Source organism: Eucalyptus grandis, chromosome 11 (genome assembly GCF_016545825.1).
Source record: "Eucalyptus grandis isolate ANBG69807.140 chromosome 11, ASM1654582v1, whole genome shotgun sequence".
Classification (NCBI taxonomy): domain Eukaryota; kingdom Viridiplantae; phylum Streptophyta; class Magnoliopsida; order Myrtales; family Myrtaceae; genus Eucalyptus; species Eucalyptus grandis.
In genome coordinates, this window is record NC_052622.1 from 24,851,547 (window position 1) to 24,871,408 (window position 19,862).

Sequence of the window (19,862 nt, forward strand, 5' to 3'; positions counted from 1 at the left end):
CCTAATAAAAGAGTTGTCTCATCCTATCTTTTGAGAGCCAGGGATGGTGGTCAAACCGTCCCTACACTTCCTCTAATCTCGTCTGTGCATGGCAATGCCGGTTGTGATCATGACAAAGATGACGGTGCATTTGAATGTCACATTCTCCACCCCGTGACTCTTTCTTCACGAAGTCCTTTTTGAAAAACCGTTGAAACAACCGCTTTGCCTAACTTTCTTTCCTCCACACTTCTCGCCCTCTCCCTCTGTCCCTCTCCCCCTCTCTCGGATTTATTTCTGTCGGTCATCTCTGTCTTCTTCTTGTACCACCTTGGACTTGTTCCCCTTTTCATCGTCTCTCTCCCTCTCTAAACCTAACGTTGGAGCAGTCTCATCAATGGTGATTTAACTTTTTCTCTTGTTAAGGTACAATAATCCTCCTCCTCCTCCTCCTCTTCCTCCTCCTGCTCTAGATTCATGATTTTTTTTTTTTTTTATAATTCGGGGGCGACAAGGTTTGAGGAATAAAAGTATTTCTCCGCCGATGATTCGTGAAATGCATATGTTGTCGTGAGAGCACCATTGGGTTCGTGCAAATCTAACCTCGAGCTTCTGGTTATGCATGCGACATGGAAAACAAAGCTTTCGCGATTCGATGGAGATTAGTCTCGTGTTTATTTGAGTTCCCGTGCCTGGTTTCATATCCATTTGACAGGAGAAAATGACCCTTTTCTGCATTTGTATCTTGATGACCTCTTTCGGACACAGTTGCATTGCCGCCACTCTATGTAAAAGGCGAGGGTGGCCCCAGCAATCCATCGGGTTTCCACGGTTGAGGAACGGGATCCAACATGGCGAAATCATATGCTTCAAGAAAGATCGCATCTCCCGTCTACAGTGCGAAGGAAATAGAGACCACGCTTTGCTTTAGCTCGCCTTCATTGGACAGGGAAAAGAAAGCGTTTCTTGGGTCGACAAGCTTGCGGATTAGATACAGAGAAGAGCACTCACAGGAATCGGATGGTTTACACGGCAAGCGTTCGCACCTTTCGTTGTCCGAGCCGGCAAGTTCAAGAAGCAAGGCTGCCGCGACAAAGTTGCAGACGGTCTACCGTAGTTTCCGGACCAGAAGACAGCTAGCTGATTGCGCGGTTCTCGTGGAACAGAGATGGTTGGTCTTGCTCTCTAGATGCATTCTCTATCCATAGATTGTTAGCCCTAAGAGACACAGCAAATTAACTTGTCTTCTGTCTATATAATGTAAATAGCATGGAGAGGTTTTGTGTCTATTTTCTTGAACTTTGGTCTTTCACATGGAAGCAACATTTTCTTTCTGATGGCATACTCTTTTGAAGGTGGAAATTGCTGGATTTCGCCGAACTAAAGAGGAGCTCCATATCTTTCTTCGACATCGAGAAACCCGAGACTGCCATTTCACGTTGGTCAAGAGCAAGGACTAGAGCTGCTAAGGTACGCACATCCAGGATAATTTCACTTACTTTCATCGGGATATCTGACATTACTCTATTGATTATAATAGTTCTCTACTGTAATAGGTTGGAAAGGGCTCGTCCAAGGATGAAAAAGCTAGAAAACTCGCTTTGCAGCATTGGCTCGAGGCGGTGAGTCTCACTTTTGCATAACCGATATAGCAATGGAGATGCCACAGCATTTGTCTTGCTTCATGTTCTTTTTTATGACAGATTGATCCCAGGCACAGATATGGCCATAATCTTCAGTTTTACTATGTCACGTGGCTCCACTGCAGGAGCAAAGAGCCCTTCTTCTATTGGTAAGTCGACGGACTAAGTCGAAGCAGATTAATTTAGTGCCTGCGAGATTATGACCAACAATACCGGGACGATTACTGGGAATTGCAGGCTTGACATAGGTGAAGGAAAAGAGGTCAACATCGATAGATGCCCTCGAGCAAAGCTTCACCAGCAGTGCATCAAGTATCTCGGACCGGTGAGGCTTTTTCCCACAACCAGTTATGGATTTAGCAATCAGATTCCAATGCCTGGATCGTCTAAGAAATACATTAGAACATTTTCTGCAAGAGATATATGTGCCACCGCCACCTCCTATGTGTGTTCTGTTCTTCTGCAGACTGAGAGGATGGCCTTTGAGGTCGTAATAGAGAGCGGGAAGTTCTCCTACAAGCAAAGCGGTGAGATCCTTGACACGAGAGGAGCGCCCAAAGATGCTAAGTGGATCTTTGTGCTTAGCACATCCAAGGACTTATACGTCGGGAAGAAGAGCAAGGGCACGTTTCAGCATTCGAGCTTTTTGGCTGGCGGGGCCACATTATCTGCCGGCAGGTTAGAGGTGGAAGATGGTATACTAAAGGTAACAATACATTCTTCATCATCTGGAAATCCTTTTTCAATAAACAGTTTGGCTCGACCACGGGGGGCCTTTGGATTTCATAGCGCTGATCTTTTATTGTCTTAGGCGGTTTGGCCCCACAGCGGGCATTATCTGCCGACTGAAGAGAACTTCGAGGCTTTGGTGTCATTCCTCAAGGAGAAGAATGTGGACCTTACCAATGTCAAGGTAAGAAAGATGAGCTTGACGGTGTCCTATCTGAAGGCATTGGCATTTGACATGAACTCTTGTTTTGATATAATCATGGTAAAACAGCAAGTGGAATTTGGATGGGAACAAGAGAATCAGAAGTTCTATTTGCAAGCGACAAATTTCATATATTTGTGATTCGAAAAGTTATCCTAGAGCAAATCTATCTTCACAGTTTCTCATCTCGTCGAGTTAAATTCTCAGTGGCTTTTAGTATTTGATCCGATGTTATAAGAAGCCTATAGCTCTTCCATATTTGTGATCTGCAGAAATGCCCTACCGAGGAAGAAGAGGCAGTCCTTGCGAGAAATGGCAAAAGCCTCCCAAGCAATCCCTCTGAGGTCGATTTGGTACGATTCCACAAAGAATTGCGTGATGTGAAATCAGCTGACGAGGAACCTAACTTACAGGTGCGCTGTGGCGATGCCGTCAGCGACTCCGATCCTCAAACGACCACTTGGTCGCGGCGAGTAGGCTCGAGCATAACCAAGCTCGAAATACCGCAAAGGCCTAATGGGTTCCACACGTTTGGAGAAGAAGCGCTTCCGAGTGGGCTGAGCCGTTGGACCCAGTTCGCCGGCAGTCCTTCGGAGGACGACGGGTACGAAACCCCGGAAGAATCGTTCCTCAGTGAAGAGGACTTCATGGTCCCTAAACTGAACATGTTCGACGAGGAAGATGCGGAAGTGGAATGCCCGGTTCCGAGGGAGAAGATCTTGCAAAGAATAGATTCGCACAGAGGGTCGAGATCATATCAGCTGGGTCGCCAGTTGTCCTTCAAATGGACAACCGGGGCCGGCCCGCGCATTGGCTGCATGAGGGATTACCCCATGGAGCTCCAATCCCACGTGTTGGAGCTCGCAAACTTGTCCCCGAGAGCATCGAGCACGCATTCCTCGCCATCCGGCTCGTCCCGGCTCAGCCCGAAGGTGCTAACACCGACGTCTCTATGTAGAGAGGCCACGATGAGCAGAAGCCGCTTCGTCCAGGAACGGGTCATGACGTCCCAGACAGCCACGCCGTAGTGTTATGTATACACATGCCGGATCAGGAGGCATTTTTTTGCTTTGCATTGTTTGATTGCTTTGATAGGAAACCCCCCCTTCTCGTCGGGGGGAAAAGCTTGTTTGGAACACTTTGGCAAATGCCATTGGTGCATATATACACTGAGATCCTCGGTAACTAGCACCTGTTGCAGTAGATGGAAGATGGATGATTGCTGGTACTCGTCTAGGCCATTGCCAATCATTCCAGCCAAATTCAACCAATCTAACCAATTTAATCACTACCCACCAAAAAAAAAAAAAAAAAAAAAAAAAGATAATTTCTTTCTTACTACTAACATAAGTAACATTTGTGTTTAAAAATGCAAGCGACATGACGTCACGTCGAGCGTCCGTATGGACAGCAGTGTACAATCATTGCATATATAATAGATGGATTTGAACGTCGAAAAGAAAAAATTTAAGAGACCGTTGGTAAAATTATCTCAATTTATGAAGTGAGCAAGCTATAGTATTGACTATCTTGTTCTCTAAACCACAATAGTGTATAATTTATCTGGAAGTCAACTTTTTGATAGCGTGTTCGATTGTTCTCCAACTTTTTTTAAAATAATTTTTCTACTTTTTTTTTTTTTTTTTACCTTTTTCCTTTTTTCCTTTTCTTTTTTCATTTTTTCATTTCTTTTTTTCCTTTTTCTCCTATTTTTCTTCTTCTTCTTGTGGCGGTCCGGACCGGCGACCGGTCCGGGACGAGGGCCGGCGACCTCACAGCGTCGCCGGCCCTCGCGGCAGCTGGCCGATGGCTAGGCGAGCCTCCAGCCGAGCTCGCCGGACCAACGACCTGGCGAGCGGCGGCGGTGGTGGTGGGCGGTGGCGGACGGCGGCGAGCGGCGGCGGGCGACGGTCGCGAGATGGCGGAAGGAAAGAAGAAGAGTTTTATTGTGTTGATTATTTTTTTGATTCTCGGACGCAGAATCAACTTTTTTTTTTATTCTCAAATCTACTCCCAAACCGATTCTGGGAACAAATTTGTTCCCGAAAAAAATTTACCAAACGCGATTCTCGTCCCAAACTGATTCTGGGAACAAAAAATCAGAATCAGTCACTATTTGGCACATTGCCAAACAGGGCCTAAGAGACCGTTGGTAAAATTATCTCAATTTATGAAGTAAGCAAGCTATAGTATTTACTATCTTGTTCTCTAAACCACAATAGTGTATAATTTATCTGAGTCAACTTTTTCGGCCATCGAGTTCTCCAACTTGATGCAATCTTGCAATCAATATTTTTCACCATTCCTCCCATATTAATTTCATCAACTCGTTGATGTGATGTTGCTAATGTGATCATTAACATATCATGAAATAATGACGTGACACTCCATTGCTAAGGAAAATTATTATTTTAGTCCTAAGTCCAAACAAATGTCAATTAGTTTTAAACTTTTCATTTTATCAATGTAATCTTAAACATTTGCGTGTAACTTCAATATAGTATTTTCAATCAATTGTCGGAAATTGGTGTGACGTGACAATCCATAAATTGTCAATGTCAGCATTGCATTAAAATGTCCAACCCATGAGATAAAATCATGTAAAAATTTTATCTCTCCTTTTAAGTCGCCATCCTCTATCGTTCATCTCCACCATCCATAAAATATCGGTTTCTTATAAATTAACTCCCCCTTAATAAAGTTTTCAGAAGATTATCAGTTTCTTATAAATTAATCTTCCAAAGAATTACTTAAAATGACATTTTTGTTTTTTTGACTATATTAGTTTCCAGAAAAGGTTTGACTTTCCAATTTTGAATTTTTTCATTTTACCTTTTGAATTTTTTTTCTTTCTTTTTTCTTGTCTCTTTCTTCTTCTCCAGTGACCGATCTCAAGCAATGGCAGCCATTGGCGATGCCCTGAGAGAGCTAGGCGAGCGTGGGCCTTGCTAGGGTGAGGCCGCCTTTGCTGGATCAGGGTGAGGGTTGCCTTGTCAGTGACTATTAAGGGAGAGCCTTACCTCAGCAAGGTGGCCATCCCCTTAAGTGAGGTTGTCATGGAATTCCACAAGTGAGGGTCGCTTGCCCTCGCTAGAAATGGAAAAAAAAAATGAAAAGAAAAAGAGAAAATAAAAAATAATTTAAAATTAAAATTGTATTTTGACAAAAATGCCCTTGAATCGCTCGGTGACCAATGAGGTCAAACATTTAGTTGAAACTACTATGACCACTTCAAGTTTTTATTGAGACTAACATGACAATTTCATGCTCTTATTTAACACAATGCTCATTTTAGATTATTATTTGGAATTTTCCCTAATAAGGCTAAGGGCATTCATGACAACCATTCTATTTATGTTCCAAAACAATTTTTGTTTCTAGAACAGAAATCCATTTGGTTACATAATTTCATTTTTCTATTTTTAGAATAAATTTTTAGTCTAGAAATATGTTAGAAATAAAAATGAGAAGTAAACATTTTTTACTTCTCTATTTCTAGAATATAAATGAGAAATAAAACTCTCATCATTGCTTGTCTTCTCTACTCGTCGCCATTCACTTGCCGTTGTCGCCCGTTGGGCACTATTGATTGCTAATCATTGGTCGTTGCTCGCCGTTGTCTACTGTCGTTGCCATGGTTGCTTGCCGTCCCTTGAAAGAAGAAAATTTGGAAGTTCTATTATGAAGAGAGAAATTCTGTATCATTATCAAACATGAATTTTTTTTTCATCTAGAAATAATATCATTTATATATATATATATATATATATATATATTTCTCTTTTAAAAATCAATTTCTAACCAAAATGATTATCATTTGGGTTATAAGACAAAAACTATTGTATATTAGTAGAGAAATAGTGTTGTAGTAAAATTGATATCTAGAAAGTGAGATGAAATAGTATTTTGACATAATAATATAAATAATTTATACCTTGAAAACCCAAATGTTTCTAGGGTTAATTAAGCTTAAAATAATCGTTTAAATTTGGAAAAATAAGAGTCTATTTGTTAACTTGTTTAATAGTGATTGATTCTATTATTTTATTTTGAGAATGAAGAAGAACATAAATTCGTTTAGTAAATTTTTTGTTACTAGGAATAAATTTGGTTTAGAATGAAAAATAAAAATAATTACTTTTTCATTCCCGAGAACAATTCAAAATCAAGCCCAACTTTTTTTTTTCTTTTTTCCTTTTCTCTTCTTCTCTCTTTTCTCTCTTTTCTTCCTCCTCCTAGCAACAATTGCCACTAGGGATGACATCGCTGCCAACAATCAGCCAATTTTGGGAGCCGTGGACCGACCGTTGGTCTTAGGACCGAGAACCGGACCGGACCATCGGTTCGGTCGGTCGGTCCGGTCCAAAAAATTGGCACTTTATTTTTCACTAAAGAATGACCATTCACTAAAGAATAATCATGCTCGGACCGATCAATCAAATTCGGTTTCGAGCAATCTAATAAAACTACTTACACATGTTTCCACGTGCAAAATATTCAAACTTCACTTGTGTGAATATCAATCATAGTTTATGTGTTTCATGCTTAATTTTAAGCATAAAACCCATGAACAACGTGATTAAAGGTTGTGCTTGGCTTAGGTTTTATAGACAATCTCTCTTCTATACTTTGAATGTTTAGTAGATATGAGACTTTTTAAGGCTTAAAGTGCATTGTCGTTTGCAAGTGAGGGGAGCAAGAGAGAGAGTGTGAGCATGAGGAGAGTTTTTTTCTATAAATAAAGAGTAACAACAAGAGTTTTGGTGGTCTCTTGCCACATAAGAGGTTGTTACCTAAATTGCAATTCCAATTGCAATAAGTTTCATATATAATATTAATATATTATATGTGTTTATATATTATATGAATAATAAAAAATTTGGTCCGGTCGGTCGGTCCGGTTCCCACCTTGGAATCGGGAACCAGGACCAACCGCCGCCGGTTCCAAGATTAGGAATCGGGAGACCAAAGAGTGGGAAAGAGGCGGTTTCCGTTGGACAAGAAGAGAAAAGAGAAAAAGAAAAAGAAAAGGAATAATAAAAATATTAAAAAATTAAAAGAAGCAAAAAAAATAATAATTTAAGAATCCTACCTAATGAATTTCTATTATAGGAACAAAAATTTTGGACCATTATAAAATATTTCAAATACTCATAAATTATTTCGAAAATAAAATAAAAATTATTTTTGAATGGAAATTATTTTCGAAAATAGAATAATTAATAAACGTACCCTAAAAGGACCCATTACAAAATATTGAATTCTCTTTAATTTTTCCTTTTTTTTTGGGTTTTGACCCCTGGAGTCTAAAGGCCCACGATATGACAACTCTACCCCTGACCCTTAAAGGCAGAATAAGGCAGTGGGCCGCTCAAGAATGGATGGGCAATATGGTCATCTCAGAGATACAACTCCCATATAAATACGACACTCGTTAGGGTTTTGTTCGCCCTCGCTGAAGATTTTCAGAAGCTCAAGCTTTAGGCCGCTTCCTCTCTTCCTCGCCTCTCCTTCCTCTCTCCCCATCTCAGGTTCTTCCCTCTTCCTCTCTCGATCTCGTGCTCTGTTTAATACACGAACGCTATGCGTACCCGAGTTCCGTCGATTGCGTTTTCGATGGGTTTTTCGCGGTGGCTTTTGCCTGAATTGGGTTGCCTCTGTTTCTTGATTTTCTGACCCTGATAGTGCTGCAGCAGCAGCAGCTATTCTCTTCTGATTGCTTTGCTCGCTTTGTGGTGTGATGTGCGCGATGTTTTTCCCCTTGATGTGCTTTGTAGTCTTGGTTCTCGTTTGGATTCTGGGTTGAGTTTGTTTGAGCTGGGGAAATCGCTTCATGGCCTGTTTTTTCCTTCTGGGTAGATGAGAGGACGGATGAAAACGGGTTTTTTTATCTGTCTGAGGGGGGAGCGTGCGGAGGCTTCGTGCGATATTGAATTGCCTGTTCTGTTTTGAATTTGAAGATGTAGTGGGCGTATGTTTGACAATCTAGGCCCTTTGATGAAAGGGTTAGCTCTTTTTATTTGCATCGTATATGTAGTATTGGGTAGTCCTACTGTATTGGGTAATTCCTACTGTAATGTGCGGATTTTGTGTGTGGTTGTGAGAATTGGGAAGTTAAATTGTGTTTATGAAGGGAAATCGAATGTCGGTTTTTTCTGATGATGGGTTGTGTTAGCTCTTCTGAATATCCGTGTGTGGCTGGCGATCGATTTTTCAATGGCGGCGATGTGATCTTTACGTTTGGTTTGTCTGGTTTGTGGCCTTTGTGCAGAATGGATTCTCAGATCAAGCATGCTGTTGTGGTGAAAGTTATGGGCCGAACTGGGTCAAGAGGGCAGGTGACTCAGGTGAGAGTCAAGTTCTTGGACGACATGAACCGGTTCATCATGAGGAACGTGAAGGGACCGGTGAGGGAAGGAGATGTCCTCACCCTTCTGGAGTCTGAGAGAGAAGCAAGGAGGCTCCGTTGAGCAAATCATGATTTTTATGTTTCCCTTGAGTTTTGGTAATGACTATAGTGGGGTTTCTGCTGCTGCTGGTGGATTGAATGTGAGAGTGTTTTAACTTTATTTTCAGTTCACATTTTGGTCACTTTGTGTCAAACATTTGAACTTGATCATGAATGAATTGTAGGAAAGTATCTTACGTTTAGTGACGTGTTATGGATCTCCATATATTGGTGCGTGAGATATGATGTCAATTTCAGCTTCACCTTTGTGTTTCTGAGATGTTTGGCTGTATGTGCGCTTGGTTTATAATCGTTTCTTTTGATCAAATAGCTAATTGAACTCTAGGGGATCTTGCGGAGAGCGTGTTCTAAATGAGGTTTTTATCTTGTTATTACTTGGCTTTGTTGATGCTGTGAGCTTTTGAGATATAGAAAGGGGATAGGGATCCTGCTGGAACTGATGACTTTGGCCATCCTTCTTATCACACTTTTTTGTTAAAACGGCGTCGATTGGATGCTTTCCCTAATTAGAATTCCTTGGATATTCCACTTCTCATGTTGAGATATCCATCTGGTGGAGGCTATTAACACAAATTATACCAATGAGTATAAAATGGCTGAGTTTATACCTGTTATTTTGTTTGGTTTTTAAAGTTCTGTTTGAAATTGTGGTCCGGGTGCAAAAATTGAGTTTTACATCTGTCATACAGTGTATTCTCACCGTGAACTATAATTCTAAAGAGAGAACATTCTCAGTTTTCAAAAGAATTGGGTTTACCATCGAGTTAAATTCGACGTGGTTTTGTTTCTCCTTTTTATGGTGTTCTTCGTGATGTATGATTTCTCTTGGCGTCTCGCGGTGTCATGAGCTGACTGTGCTAAATTAAGACACTGGTCCGGTCAAAACAGATCATACGTGCCGAGAGAAAGGGCATTCGCGTAGATAATCATGTCATGACCCGACTCCTTAAAAATGATGCCGAGCCAAGATTAAATTCGATGCCTGTGTTCTTCCAAGGTGAAAACTTTCATTTTAAGTTGCCAACTTGATTATATAACCTGCCTCTCCTTCTGTAGATAGTTCGGTTCGAATTAAGGTCCATTTGTTTGGCGCAAATTCTTTATCAGAAAATGTTTTTCTCATTTTGAGCATTTGAATTGTTTAAGAAAATTAGTCAAGGAAAACTCTATGTTTAAATTGATGGAGGTGATTTTCTCTTTTAAAAGTAGGATATCATTTTTGAAGCACAATTAAATATTGATGCTTGAATTGGAAACCTTGGCATTTGAGCTCTATATGGCTAGGTAGGTCCATAAATACTAGACTCGAGTCTCTTGAGGATGGACAAGGCTTAGAACACAAATACTTATGTTGAGGTCCCTAATGGTTATGCCCAGGGACCCCGTTCATGTGCCCAACTTACTAGTGCAAGCCCCAACCTATCAACGCATCCTCATCAGTTTGGGTACACAAATACTAGTGATTGGCCTGAGAAATCCAGTTGGCAACTAGGTTTAGGAGGGGGACCCTAGCCCCTAATGCCTGAGCCAGGGTCCTTGACACTCGAGTCCAAGACCCCCTAATGCTAGAGTTGGAGTCCCTTAAGATCAAGCCTAGACCTTGACGTCCATGCTTTGGTGTTTCGCAACTGTGCCAAAGTTCCCGAGGGCAGAGACCCTCATAACTGGGCCCGCATCCTTCGTGGCTTGGTCTAAGGCTCCAACACTTGAGCTTGAGTATTGCAAAGTTGGACTTGGGACTTAAGCACCTATGCCTAGGTTAAATAAGAGGGAAAAATAAATTATTTATGATTTATGATCAATGAAAGTGCTTTTGTCTTGAAAACTTAATCTAATAGAACGTTATTTAACACTTGATGATAATAGCATGGATAGTTCTCATAACACGAAAACAATGCGTGTCTTTTTAGAAAAATAAAAGCAAATTTTGCCTCCTAAAGACGAAAAATAGATTTTCAACTCAGTTTAAGATTAAACTAAATATTTGAAAAAGTTTCCATTCGTTGAGAAATAACCTCATGAATAATGTTATCTAGAAATTTTAATTTCTCGCAAAAACAACAGAGCATAACTCTGTTTTTCATATCTATCGTTATTATTGAAGGTGCAAAAAGTTTTCCGAGGGAGATTTTCCATGAGAGCTAGATAACATCGCCAATATGGTCGCTAACATTTGTGTACTGCGCTAAAATCCTAGAATATATCTTATTTAAAAGAAGAAGAAAATAATTTCATTAGACGTGGGTTCTCTTGGGCCTTTCTATCGCCCATTTCCTTTCGTTTTCGTTTTTGTTTTTCTTATAGGATCCGTTTCCTTTTGTTTTACCACGCTTTCTGTTATCCACATATCGTTTTGTTTAGCACGGTCTTGTACTTAGTCAGGGCAGGGAGAAAAAAATTGTAAAAAAAGAAAATCACATTTAAAAAAAGAAGCCATAAAAAATCCTAAATCATACCCACTATAACATATTTACTTTAAAATTTATTTAAAATTAATACTCACATGACACATTTAATCTCCATTAAAATTCCATTAAGTGAAATAAAAATGACGTTATTTTGTTAAAAATTAATGAAATCATCGATAAATGTTTTTTATGAAATAAAAAAAATTACAGGATGAATGTATCACATTAGATATAATTTAAATGTGATTTTTTTTCTCTTAAAAAAAAAAAAAAATTCCTTCCAGCCATTTTCACATTCCCCCCTCGCCACGGGCCTCGTTCCAAAGCCTTCTCCAAGCCCGCAGTCCAAAAATTCCTTATTTCCAAAAAATCGCGATCTCGAAACTGCCGTACCGTACAGGTTCCGAGTTTTGCCCCGTCGACTCAGTCGAGAGTTCGAGTCGTCGCGCGGAGTCAGCTCAGCTCTCACTCTCTCTCTCTCTCTCTCGGCGGGTGGAAACGCTGTTGACGCGCAGGAATCGCGGAGCCGGCAGCGAGCGCGACCCGAGAAATGCGATCCAACATTGTCACCGAGGTGAGCCGATGTCCGATCCGCACCTTCTCCCTCCGTTCTCCCCGATTCCCGGTCTCCGATCCTCGTTTCGCTGCCGCCCTGTCCGGCCGGCCCCTCGCCGGAGGCGAATCGGCGGCGGACTGGGGTCGGGGCTGGCTCGTTCGACGCTCGGGAATGGGCGCGGGGAGCGAGGTTCTCGCTAGGGTTTTTGTTCGGTGCTCTGCCGGCGATGTTTAGAGAGCCGCGGCGTGCGAAATGAGGATATGCTTGAGGAGCTCTCGTGTTCCCGATTTTTGTTTGTTATCTGAAGATTCGGAAGGTTATAGCATTGAAAGGATGGTAGATCTTTCGTTTTGGTTTGTGCTGGAGATGGGGTTTTTGCCGCGAGGAGAGGAAATTTCTGATTTTGTCTTGTCGATTTGGTCCTTTTGTCGGCCGCGGGGTGAAGTCGTGTGGATTCGAACTGTCGTATGGCCTAAGATTTTGAGGTTAATTGGCATCGAGTGAAGTCCTGGATCTTAAGAACTTGCGTGGAGTATAAGTTTGGTATATAAAGAGAGGTTTTTTCAAATTCATAACCGTGTATGTACATCCTGATGGTTGGACGAGCGTAGGTCTTGACTGTGGCCACCAACGGTGGAAGCTAGCTAGATTCGTGTATTTAAGTCGGATAATCTTGTCGCCATATTTTTCTCCTGCTTAATTAAATTTTACTAGCTCTTCGCTTATAGTAACTGAGGAAACACGACTACTAGCAGCTGATCGAGCCTGCTGTCTGCTTGCAGTTAGGCATTTCAGTGTAAAATACCTTTTGCAGTTTGTTCTTGTTCGAATGAGGTGGTTGCTTCGGCTGGTGGATAAGATTTTGTGGTGATGGCTGTAGTGATGTATGTGATTATGTCCACCAAGATTTGGTTTCCTCTACCCAGAAGCTGCCTTGTTGTTCTTTTTACTTCCTGGTTGCTTTGAATTCATATTACTTAGGCCTTATGTTGCATTATTGTGTTAAGAATGGAGATCCCATGTGCTGATTAGATTGTTCCACTTCCTCGGTTTTAATAATTGTTTGCTCGTTGAAATCTGACATATACATGTGGTGGTAATCATTAAAAGTAATTTATTTGAATACTAGATTTTTGGAAGCTTCACAAAATATATATTTATTGTTTAAGATATCAGCTTTACACATTGTACAGGCTGGATTGCCTACTCGGTTGGGACATTGGTGGGAAGGGATTCCATTTCTTACTTCTGCTGCTGTCATCACGTGTGGGACCATATACTTGATATGCCTTCTGACGGGATATGACTCCTTTCTTGAAATATGTTTCTCGCCTGCAGATGTCATATCACGGTTCCAAGGTATGCTTTTTAGAACTATGTTCTGAGAAATGGAACGTTACATCTTAAAGGTCAAAATAACGGGCAAACCAATCCCCATATGGTTATGCAAGTGGATGATTTATTGCCAAGCCAATGTCTCTTCTTTTCATAGTTACCTCTCCTCACCATCACCTTCCACATTCCTATGCAGCACTTCCTTTCTGGCACTGTTGATCAGTAGGATAGTTCTCTTCGGAAGTTCACTGGTTTTGATTGCCCTTGTAAGTAAGTGTCACTGGTCAACTAGAGAGGAAAAGATGGAGGTTGAGTGAGGAATGGTACTTGAAAATCTTTTTGAGTAGATGCAATTTTCAATGAACAACTGTTAGATGATGGCCTTTCTTCACAAAGAGAATACTAATCTGATATGACTCTGTGACCAAGGCTAACATATCCTGGCTTGTGTCGTAAGCTGAGGCTGACTTGTCTACTTTAGACTTCCATGCAACAATAATTGGTTAAATAACTCAATCTTTTAGAATATTTCACCAGCACATCATCTTTGAGCTTGAGCAGATATGATTGATATTTTTGGTTGGTATTCATGAATTACAACATGGTTCTAGTTGTTACATTAAACTGATTGGAATAACTTTGTTTGTATTGTTTCAGTGTACAGGACATATACGTCGATTGTTTTCCATGGTTCACTGCTACATGTTTTCTTCAACATGCTGGCTTTGGTTCCTTTAGGCTCAGAGCTGGAGAGACTTATGGGATCTGTTCGACTGTTGTACATAATAGTTCTCTTGGCCGCAAGCAATGCTATTTTCCATCTTTTCATTGCCCTTTTGGTAGCCCATAATCCTTTTCATCCTTTTCAATACCTGATGGCTGAGTGTTCAATTGGGTTTTCTGGGATTTTATTCTCCATGATCGTGATAGAGACGAGTCTGAGTGGAATTCAATCAAGAAGGTATGTGATTACCCCGAGGCTTGATAAAAATGTTTCTTCTTGCCTAATTGCTACTTCAGTTTACTCTATCAAATACTACAGTTTTAGGCTCTTATTCAAAACTCATGATTTCTTTGGAAACTTTATCCTACAATGAATATAATCACAGTTGTGTGTTGGAAAAAGAATAATAGTATTAATCACAGTTTTTTTTTTCCTAATCTGTGGTGTATGCATTGATTCTAACAGATCTGGAACTTTTGACCCTTATTTTGCAGTGTGTTTGGACTCTTCAACGTGCCTGCTAAATGGTATAGGGATTGACATGGCTTTAGAGTCCTTCAGTTTATTCTTAATTTCACTCTCTGCTATGTTTCACTGAAGTAATGTCATTCTGTAAATCATGAACCAGGTATGTCTGGATCTTGCTGGTTGCCTTCCAGCTTCTTATGTCAAATGTGTCATTACTTGGACACCTTTGTGGAATTCTGTCGGGTTTTGCATGTCAGTGATTCTCCTTTTATCTCCTTTCTTCTTGCGCTCTAACAATCAAGTTACCAGTTTGATGAAATTTTTCTGGTGTGCCGGCCCTTTCCAGATACTTATGGCCTCTTCAACTATCTCATACCTGGGACATCCTTCTATTCTGCCATAGAGGCCTCCTCATTACTGGTAAATTTCATACATTTTTGTTGCTTGAAGTTGAACTACGATTAATTTAGTTGCCTTTGTTGGATCAATCTATTAAGTCTTTGTCTTAAAAAGCCTGAGGTTGTAGAATATGCTTTCCATGGGATTATTACTGATAGCATTGAATGTTACTATGTGTTTTAAACCTTCTATACTTATTGGATTAATAGGGTCTTACATGAATCTATAGGATTGTTATGGTGGTAATACTGAATGGTTTCATGTGCTGGGAATTTTAACTGTAAAAGTAACGGTATAGTCAACATTATCTCTTAGGAGAGATGCACTCACCTTTCCATGGACAAAATGAAATTAAACCCCTAGGGACATTTGGTTGGATATGGAATCTAGAATAAATACAGAAAAGGAGTTCAAAAAGCTGTTTTGGTTTTGGATGGCCTGCCTTGTTCAAGTCTTTAGGTTTCCTTCATCTGTCCTATCCACATGTAGATGCCTAGGCAGATTGGAGCTGTTTAGTCACTTAAGCGCAGTGCTCATCGAGACAGTCCATTGGTAACACAAATTTCTGCTTTACCTGAGGGTGTGCAAACTTGTGGCTGAAAAAAAGAAGAAAGAACCGTGGAGATTGTCTTATTCAATGTTTTTTCATTAAACTAAAGAGTGCTTGAAAGCATCACCCTATGCCATCAGCCCAGTGGACTATATTTGTTCCATGACCAATAATTTAGGTCTTTTTATAGTTGTGCCTTTCTATGTTTTCTAGATGACTGGTGTCCATATATCCTGGAGAGATGTAATTGTAATTTGCTGTATTGGTACTCAAAATAGGTTTTTGTTGTATGCACAGGACATACCAAATCGCACATTTCAAACATGTCTTGATGTGAGTTATTTAGATGTTAAAATGATATGTGTGGCTTTTCACATCTAATTGCTTGGTACGATGTAGAGAGCCACTAGCTTGATTGATGCGACTTCCTTGTTTGCCTCCCTGATGTGTATTGGATAGAGTCATTGTGACTTGTTCAGATGCATCTCTGATCCCAATATAGCCAGCACTGGCTTGTGCACATATGGTGCATAATGAAGAGCCAGTGTTTCGCAAGCTTCAACTTTTAGTAGTGTTCTTTGCAAAAGATTGTTGCTGCAAATGGTATGAACTGTAGAATTATCTGAATAAAATTGCTGGCTCAGTGACTGTGAAAATGGGCCCTCCTTTTTGTTTGTTTGCGGAAGTGGAGCGAGTCATATATTGTCTGCACATGTCTTTGTATTTAAGGCTGTTGCAGTTATGAGGATGCTGACTCTTGGAGTCCCCTTGACAGTTTTTGACTAGTGCTATCTTGTGTCAATTCCATACAATCACCGGACAACATTATTTGGCCTTAGTTTCTATAAATAGCATACAACTTTGTTTGGTTTGACATGCTCATTTCCACCTGGTTTATTTTATTTGGCATTTGCATGTATTTAGTCAAATTGTTAAATTAAGTTTTGCAATGTCAAAATGGGTGCCTTCAATCAGGTGATGAATTTTTGGGGAAAAAAAGAAACAGAAGCTATGAGCTTATTCGTTAAGTAGGTAGATCAGTTATCTGGCAGCAAGCTCAGTCCATGTACCATTACAGTTTGCCATTCAGTCTATGTTCTTTTGTGCATGTTAATATATGTAGGAGCACCCATCTCTCTTACTTGCTTGCTGGCTTTTCTGCAATTTCTTTATTCATATTTTTGAATTGCTTAACACAGAACTTTTTTTTTTTTTTTTTTTGGGGTCAAAACTTGTTTTTTTGGGTGTGATACTGCAGGATCTTGATCATAATGATGGATTGCAAATGGGATTACATAAATTTCTTTTGTTTTCAGTTTGATATGCATAATCTAATTAAATGTGATATCCCTTAAATTGTCTTCAGTCAACTTGTGTAAGACGGCCAAAATTTATCATGTCCACCGGGGGGAACGCTATGGGCTACATCCCTACATATTCAAATCAAAATGCACCATCCAGGTAAACTGTGGTTTTGCTTCTTAAATTGGTCTTTGCATAACTGGGAGACTTAACTGTTTTTTGTTTTGAATACTTAAATAGTGGATTGATCTCTGGAAATTTGTGGAGAAATTTGTCTGCCTGGATGCCACGGCGGGAAACTTCTGTTCAGGTATTGGGCACAGGTTAAGTGCTGAAAAACATTCATCATTTTTTGTTGAAGATTATTTATCTGAAATGCTGATTTATTTGAAATATGATTATCCGTGGGAGCCTAGTTCCATGAGGATATTATTTAATTAGTTCGAAATCAATGGCTGTTGTCATTAAATTGTAGCTTTCAGAGAAATTAGGTAAAGAATATTGTGGTTCTCTGATGATTCAGATTTTGTTAACCTAAATGTCTAAGAATTTGTTTTGACCTTCTTCTGTTGATTGATGCAGTCAACACAAGACAGTAGCTTTCCTGGTAGAGGAAGAACGCTAGGATCCGAAAGAGGTCAAATGGTTTCTTCTCAAAATTCTGATTACAATTTACAAGCTAGGCTCCTGGATAACAATGGCCCTGAACATTCACCAGGCATCGTGCCTGTAGTTTCTGGGCAGCAGTTGCTGGATGGAAGGTACCAGAAAAAAAGAAAATTTCTTCTCTTCCACCTCCCCCCCCCCCCCCTTTTTCTTTCTCTTCTGTCCCTTTTCTTTTGTGCTCGTTGGTCATTTACGTGGATACAATCTTTGACATTATAATCTTCTATGGAATTGAGGTTGTAGTGATTCCGTCTTTCTTCAACTGCTACTTCAACTTGTGTCTTTTTCCATCTTTCTTCAATGCATGAAAATTAGCTGCTATCCTGAAATTAGCCTTGTTTCAGGCTAACTGTCCCGAAAGTGTTTTAGAGATCGGAACAATGAGATACCCTTTTTCATTTAACACTCTCCGCATGCTGTACTGGTGGCATCATTTAAAAAAATCCTTCATGTTGCTGCGTCTGGTTTTTACCTGTCATTTTCTCCTCTACTCCAGGAACCTGGAAAACTCATTGCCTGTGACTTTAGAAAGCCATCTACACAATCAGGTTTCTTTCTATTTGTGATTCAAAAAGCTGATTTGCTTTCTACCTCTGGAGGTCATTTGTCATGTTGGGTTCATTCATTTGTCAATGCAGGCATCAGTTGTTTCTGATGAAGAAGTCCAAAAACTTGTATCCATGGGCTTTGATAGGGTAAATTGCAGCTTCCATTGTCTACATTTGATTTCATGATTGTTCATTGGGATCCTTTAACCTGTAGCTTTCACCTTTTAAAATTCTTGAAAATTTGGATCCACTATCCCTGAAGAACTGAATTGCTTAGTCAATAGTCATCTTCTTTGGAGCAGCAATTCCCTGGCTAGTCTTCACTGTGTTGATGATCAATCACATCGCATGTTATGAGAATGGACAGATGTTTAAGTGCTTTTTACCCAAGCCAATCTCAGCATGTGAAGTGTTATCTTAGATGGAAGATAAGGAAATCCATACTATCCACTACAGTCAATGATTAGGGCCGAAAAGAAAATTATGCCCCAGGAGCACCTAAGAATTTCTCGTTCCTTTTCTCTTTTTTTGGGTCTTGATTTTCATTTTCTTTTTCTGTGTTGTTCTTTGAAAGCAAAATTCTAGAATTCATTCTGCAAGCCAGTCTTCATGGTTCTTTTAAGAGACTTGATTCTATAATGAGAAGAAAATGACCACGCATTGATGCATTTGATGGAAGAAAGAGATTAACCATTTGGCATTTCACCTGTTTTCTTTTATGATTTTTCATTGTAGACCCCTGTTCATCAAAGTTTAACCTCGACTCTTCACATTATCACCTATGTCTCATGACTAACTCCTCGGCTGTGTTTCAGACACAAGTTGAAGTAGCAGTTGCCGCCGCAGACGGGGATCTTAATGTAGCAGTAGAGATTCTAATGAGCCAACTGGTATTTCCTTGAAACCTGAGACATCAGTAGGATTCTCATTGTGCTGCTGGTTCTAATTTGCAAATGTGCTGTGTGTGCTGCAGGGGTGAAGCTGCGGCAAGCGCTTTTTCCACATTATTCCTCGTTAGCTCCTCCATTGCGATTGATCTTCTGCGCTCAATTTCAGCTGATTATCCATTCTCATTCTGTATATAACTTACTCTTAGTTACTCACTTTAACATGGTTTGATAATGGTTCGGAAGAGGCAAAATGGGAAAGAAGATATTGTACTTACAAAGTCACTAACAGGATTTGAAAGAGAACTTGGAAAGAGTTTTCCTAGGTATTTCACCTAAAGCATAATACTTGAGAATGGTATGGGATCCTTCTATCTCTGAGGCAAAGAAAGCATTGTTGAGAATTCGAGAAACTTAAATCTTCCTCCGCATGAGATTGGCTGTAACTGTATCTCCAGGGCAAATAAAGATTTTCAAAAAATTTGAGAAGCTTCATTTTACCTCTGCATGGGATAGGGGTGTAATTGAGTCGAGTTGAACCTATTTGGTGCCGAGCTTTAGTTCAACTCGATTCGCATGCTTGGCTTTCCAAACTTGATTTGAGATTGATCGAACTTTATGCTGGGTAGCTCGAGCTTGATCTTGATCTTATACTTTCCACCTATTTTGATAGGTGTCGACATGTAACTGTTTTGAAACAATAATAGAAGCTTGATCGCGTTTGCGAGCTTCTCGAGTTGATCTCATCAAAGCCCAAATGGACAAGATACTCTAGTAGCTTGAGTTAAAGCTCTGGCAGAAAATTAGGCTCTCTCGTGAAAATATTGAACAAGTTTGTCTTGTCATGTAAGTAATGAATTAATCCATTTATTGATTGTCACGTGTTTATAATGATCCCGTTTGTCAGATTTTTTTATTTTTTTCCTTCATCTCTCTCCTCTGTTACTTTTTTCTCATCTTTGCCTTTTGCAACAATGGCATCTCTCTTTACTCCTCT

General features: G+C 40.0%; 3 protein-coding genes across 4 annotated transcripts; all 3 read left to right on the forward strand.

Moving 5' to 3' along the window:
• Positions 1-263: 263 nt before the first annotated feature.
• LOC104425529 (IQ domain-containing protein IQM6) lies at positions 264-3,706 on the forward strand. The gene is made up of 9 exons (XM_010038234.3): positions 264-405; positions 748-1,150; positions 1,335-1,449; positions 1,536-1,601; positions 1,683-1,771; positions 1,860-1,947; positions 2,089-2,328; positions 2,434-2,535; positions 2,826-3,706. The coding sequence occupies exons 2-9, from the start codon at positions 831-833 to the stop codon at positions 3,579-3,581; spliced, it is 1,776 nt and encodes a 591-aa protein (XP_010036536.2). The 5' UTR covers positions 264-405; positions 748-830; the 3' UTR covers positions 3,582-3,706.
• A 4,240-nt stretch (positions 3,707-7,946) lies between these two features.
• LOC104430289 (40S ribosomal protein S28-2) lies at positions 7,947-9,240 on the forward strand. The gene is made up of 2 exons (XM_039305652.1): positions 7,947-8,084; positions 8,825-9,240. The coding sequence occupies exon 2, from the start codon at positions 8,826-8,828 to the stop codon at positions 9,021-9,023; it is 198 nt and encodes a 65-aa protein (XP_039161586.1). The 5' UTR covers positions 7,947-8,084; position 8,825; the 3' UTR covers positions 9,024-9,240.
• A 2,586-nt stretch (positions 9,241-11,826) lies between these two features.
• Positions 11,827-19,360, forward strand: LOC104425532 (rhomboid-like protein 15). 2 transcript variants are annotated; one of them, XM_010038236.3, is made up of 13 exons: positions 11,829-12,004; positions 13,180-13,345; positions 13,979-14,282; positions 14,540-14,572; positions 14,674-14,765; positions 14,860-14,933; positions 16,829-16,923; positions 17,005-17,074; positions 17,347-17,525; positions 17,927-17,978; positions 18,069-18,125; positions 18,794-18,868; positions 18,952-19,360. In XM_010038236.3, exons 1-13 carry the CDS (start codon positions 11,981-11,983, stop codon positions 18,955-18,957), a joined length of 1,227 nt encoding a protein of 408 aa, XP_010036538.2. In that variant the 5' UTR covers positions 11,829-11,980; the 3' UTR covers positions 18,958-19,360. The 2 variants fall into 2 exon arrangements, 1 of the variants encoding a protein (XP_010036538.2); XR_001982541.2 differs by lacking the exons at positions 17,927-17,978; positions 18,069-18,125 and having other exon boundaries at positions 11,827-12,004.
• Positions 19,361-19,862: the final 502 nt, after the last annotated feature.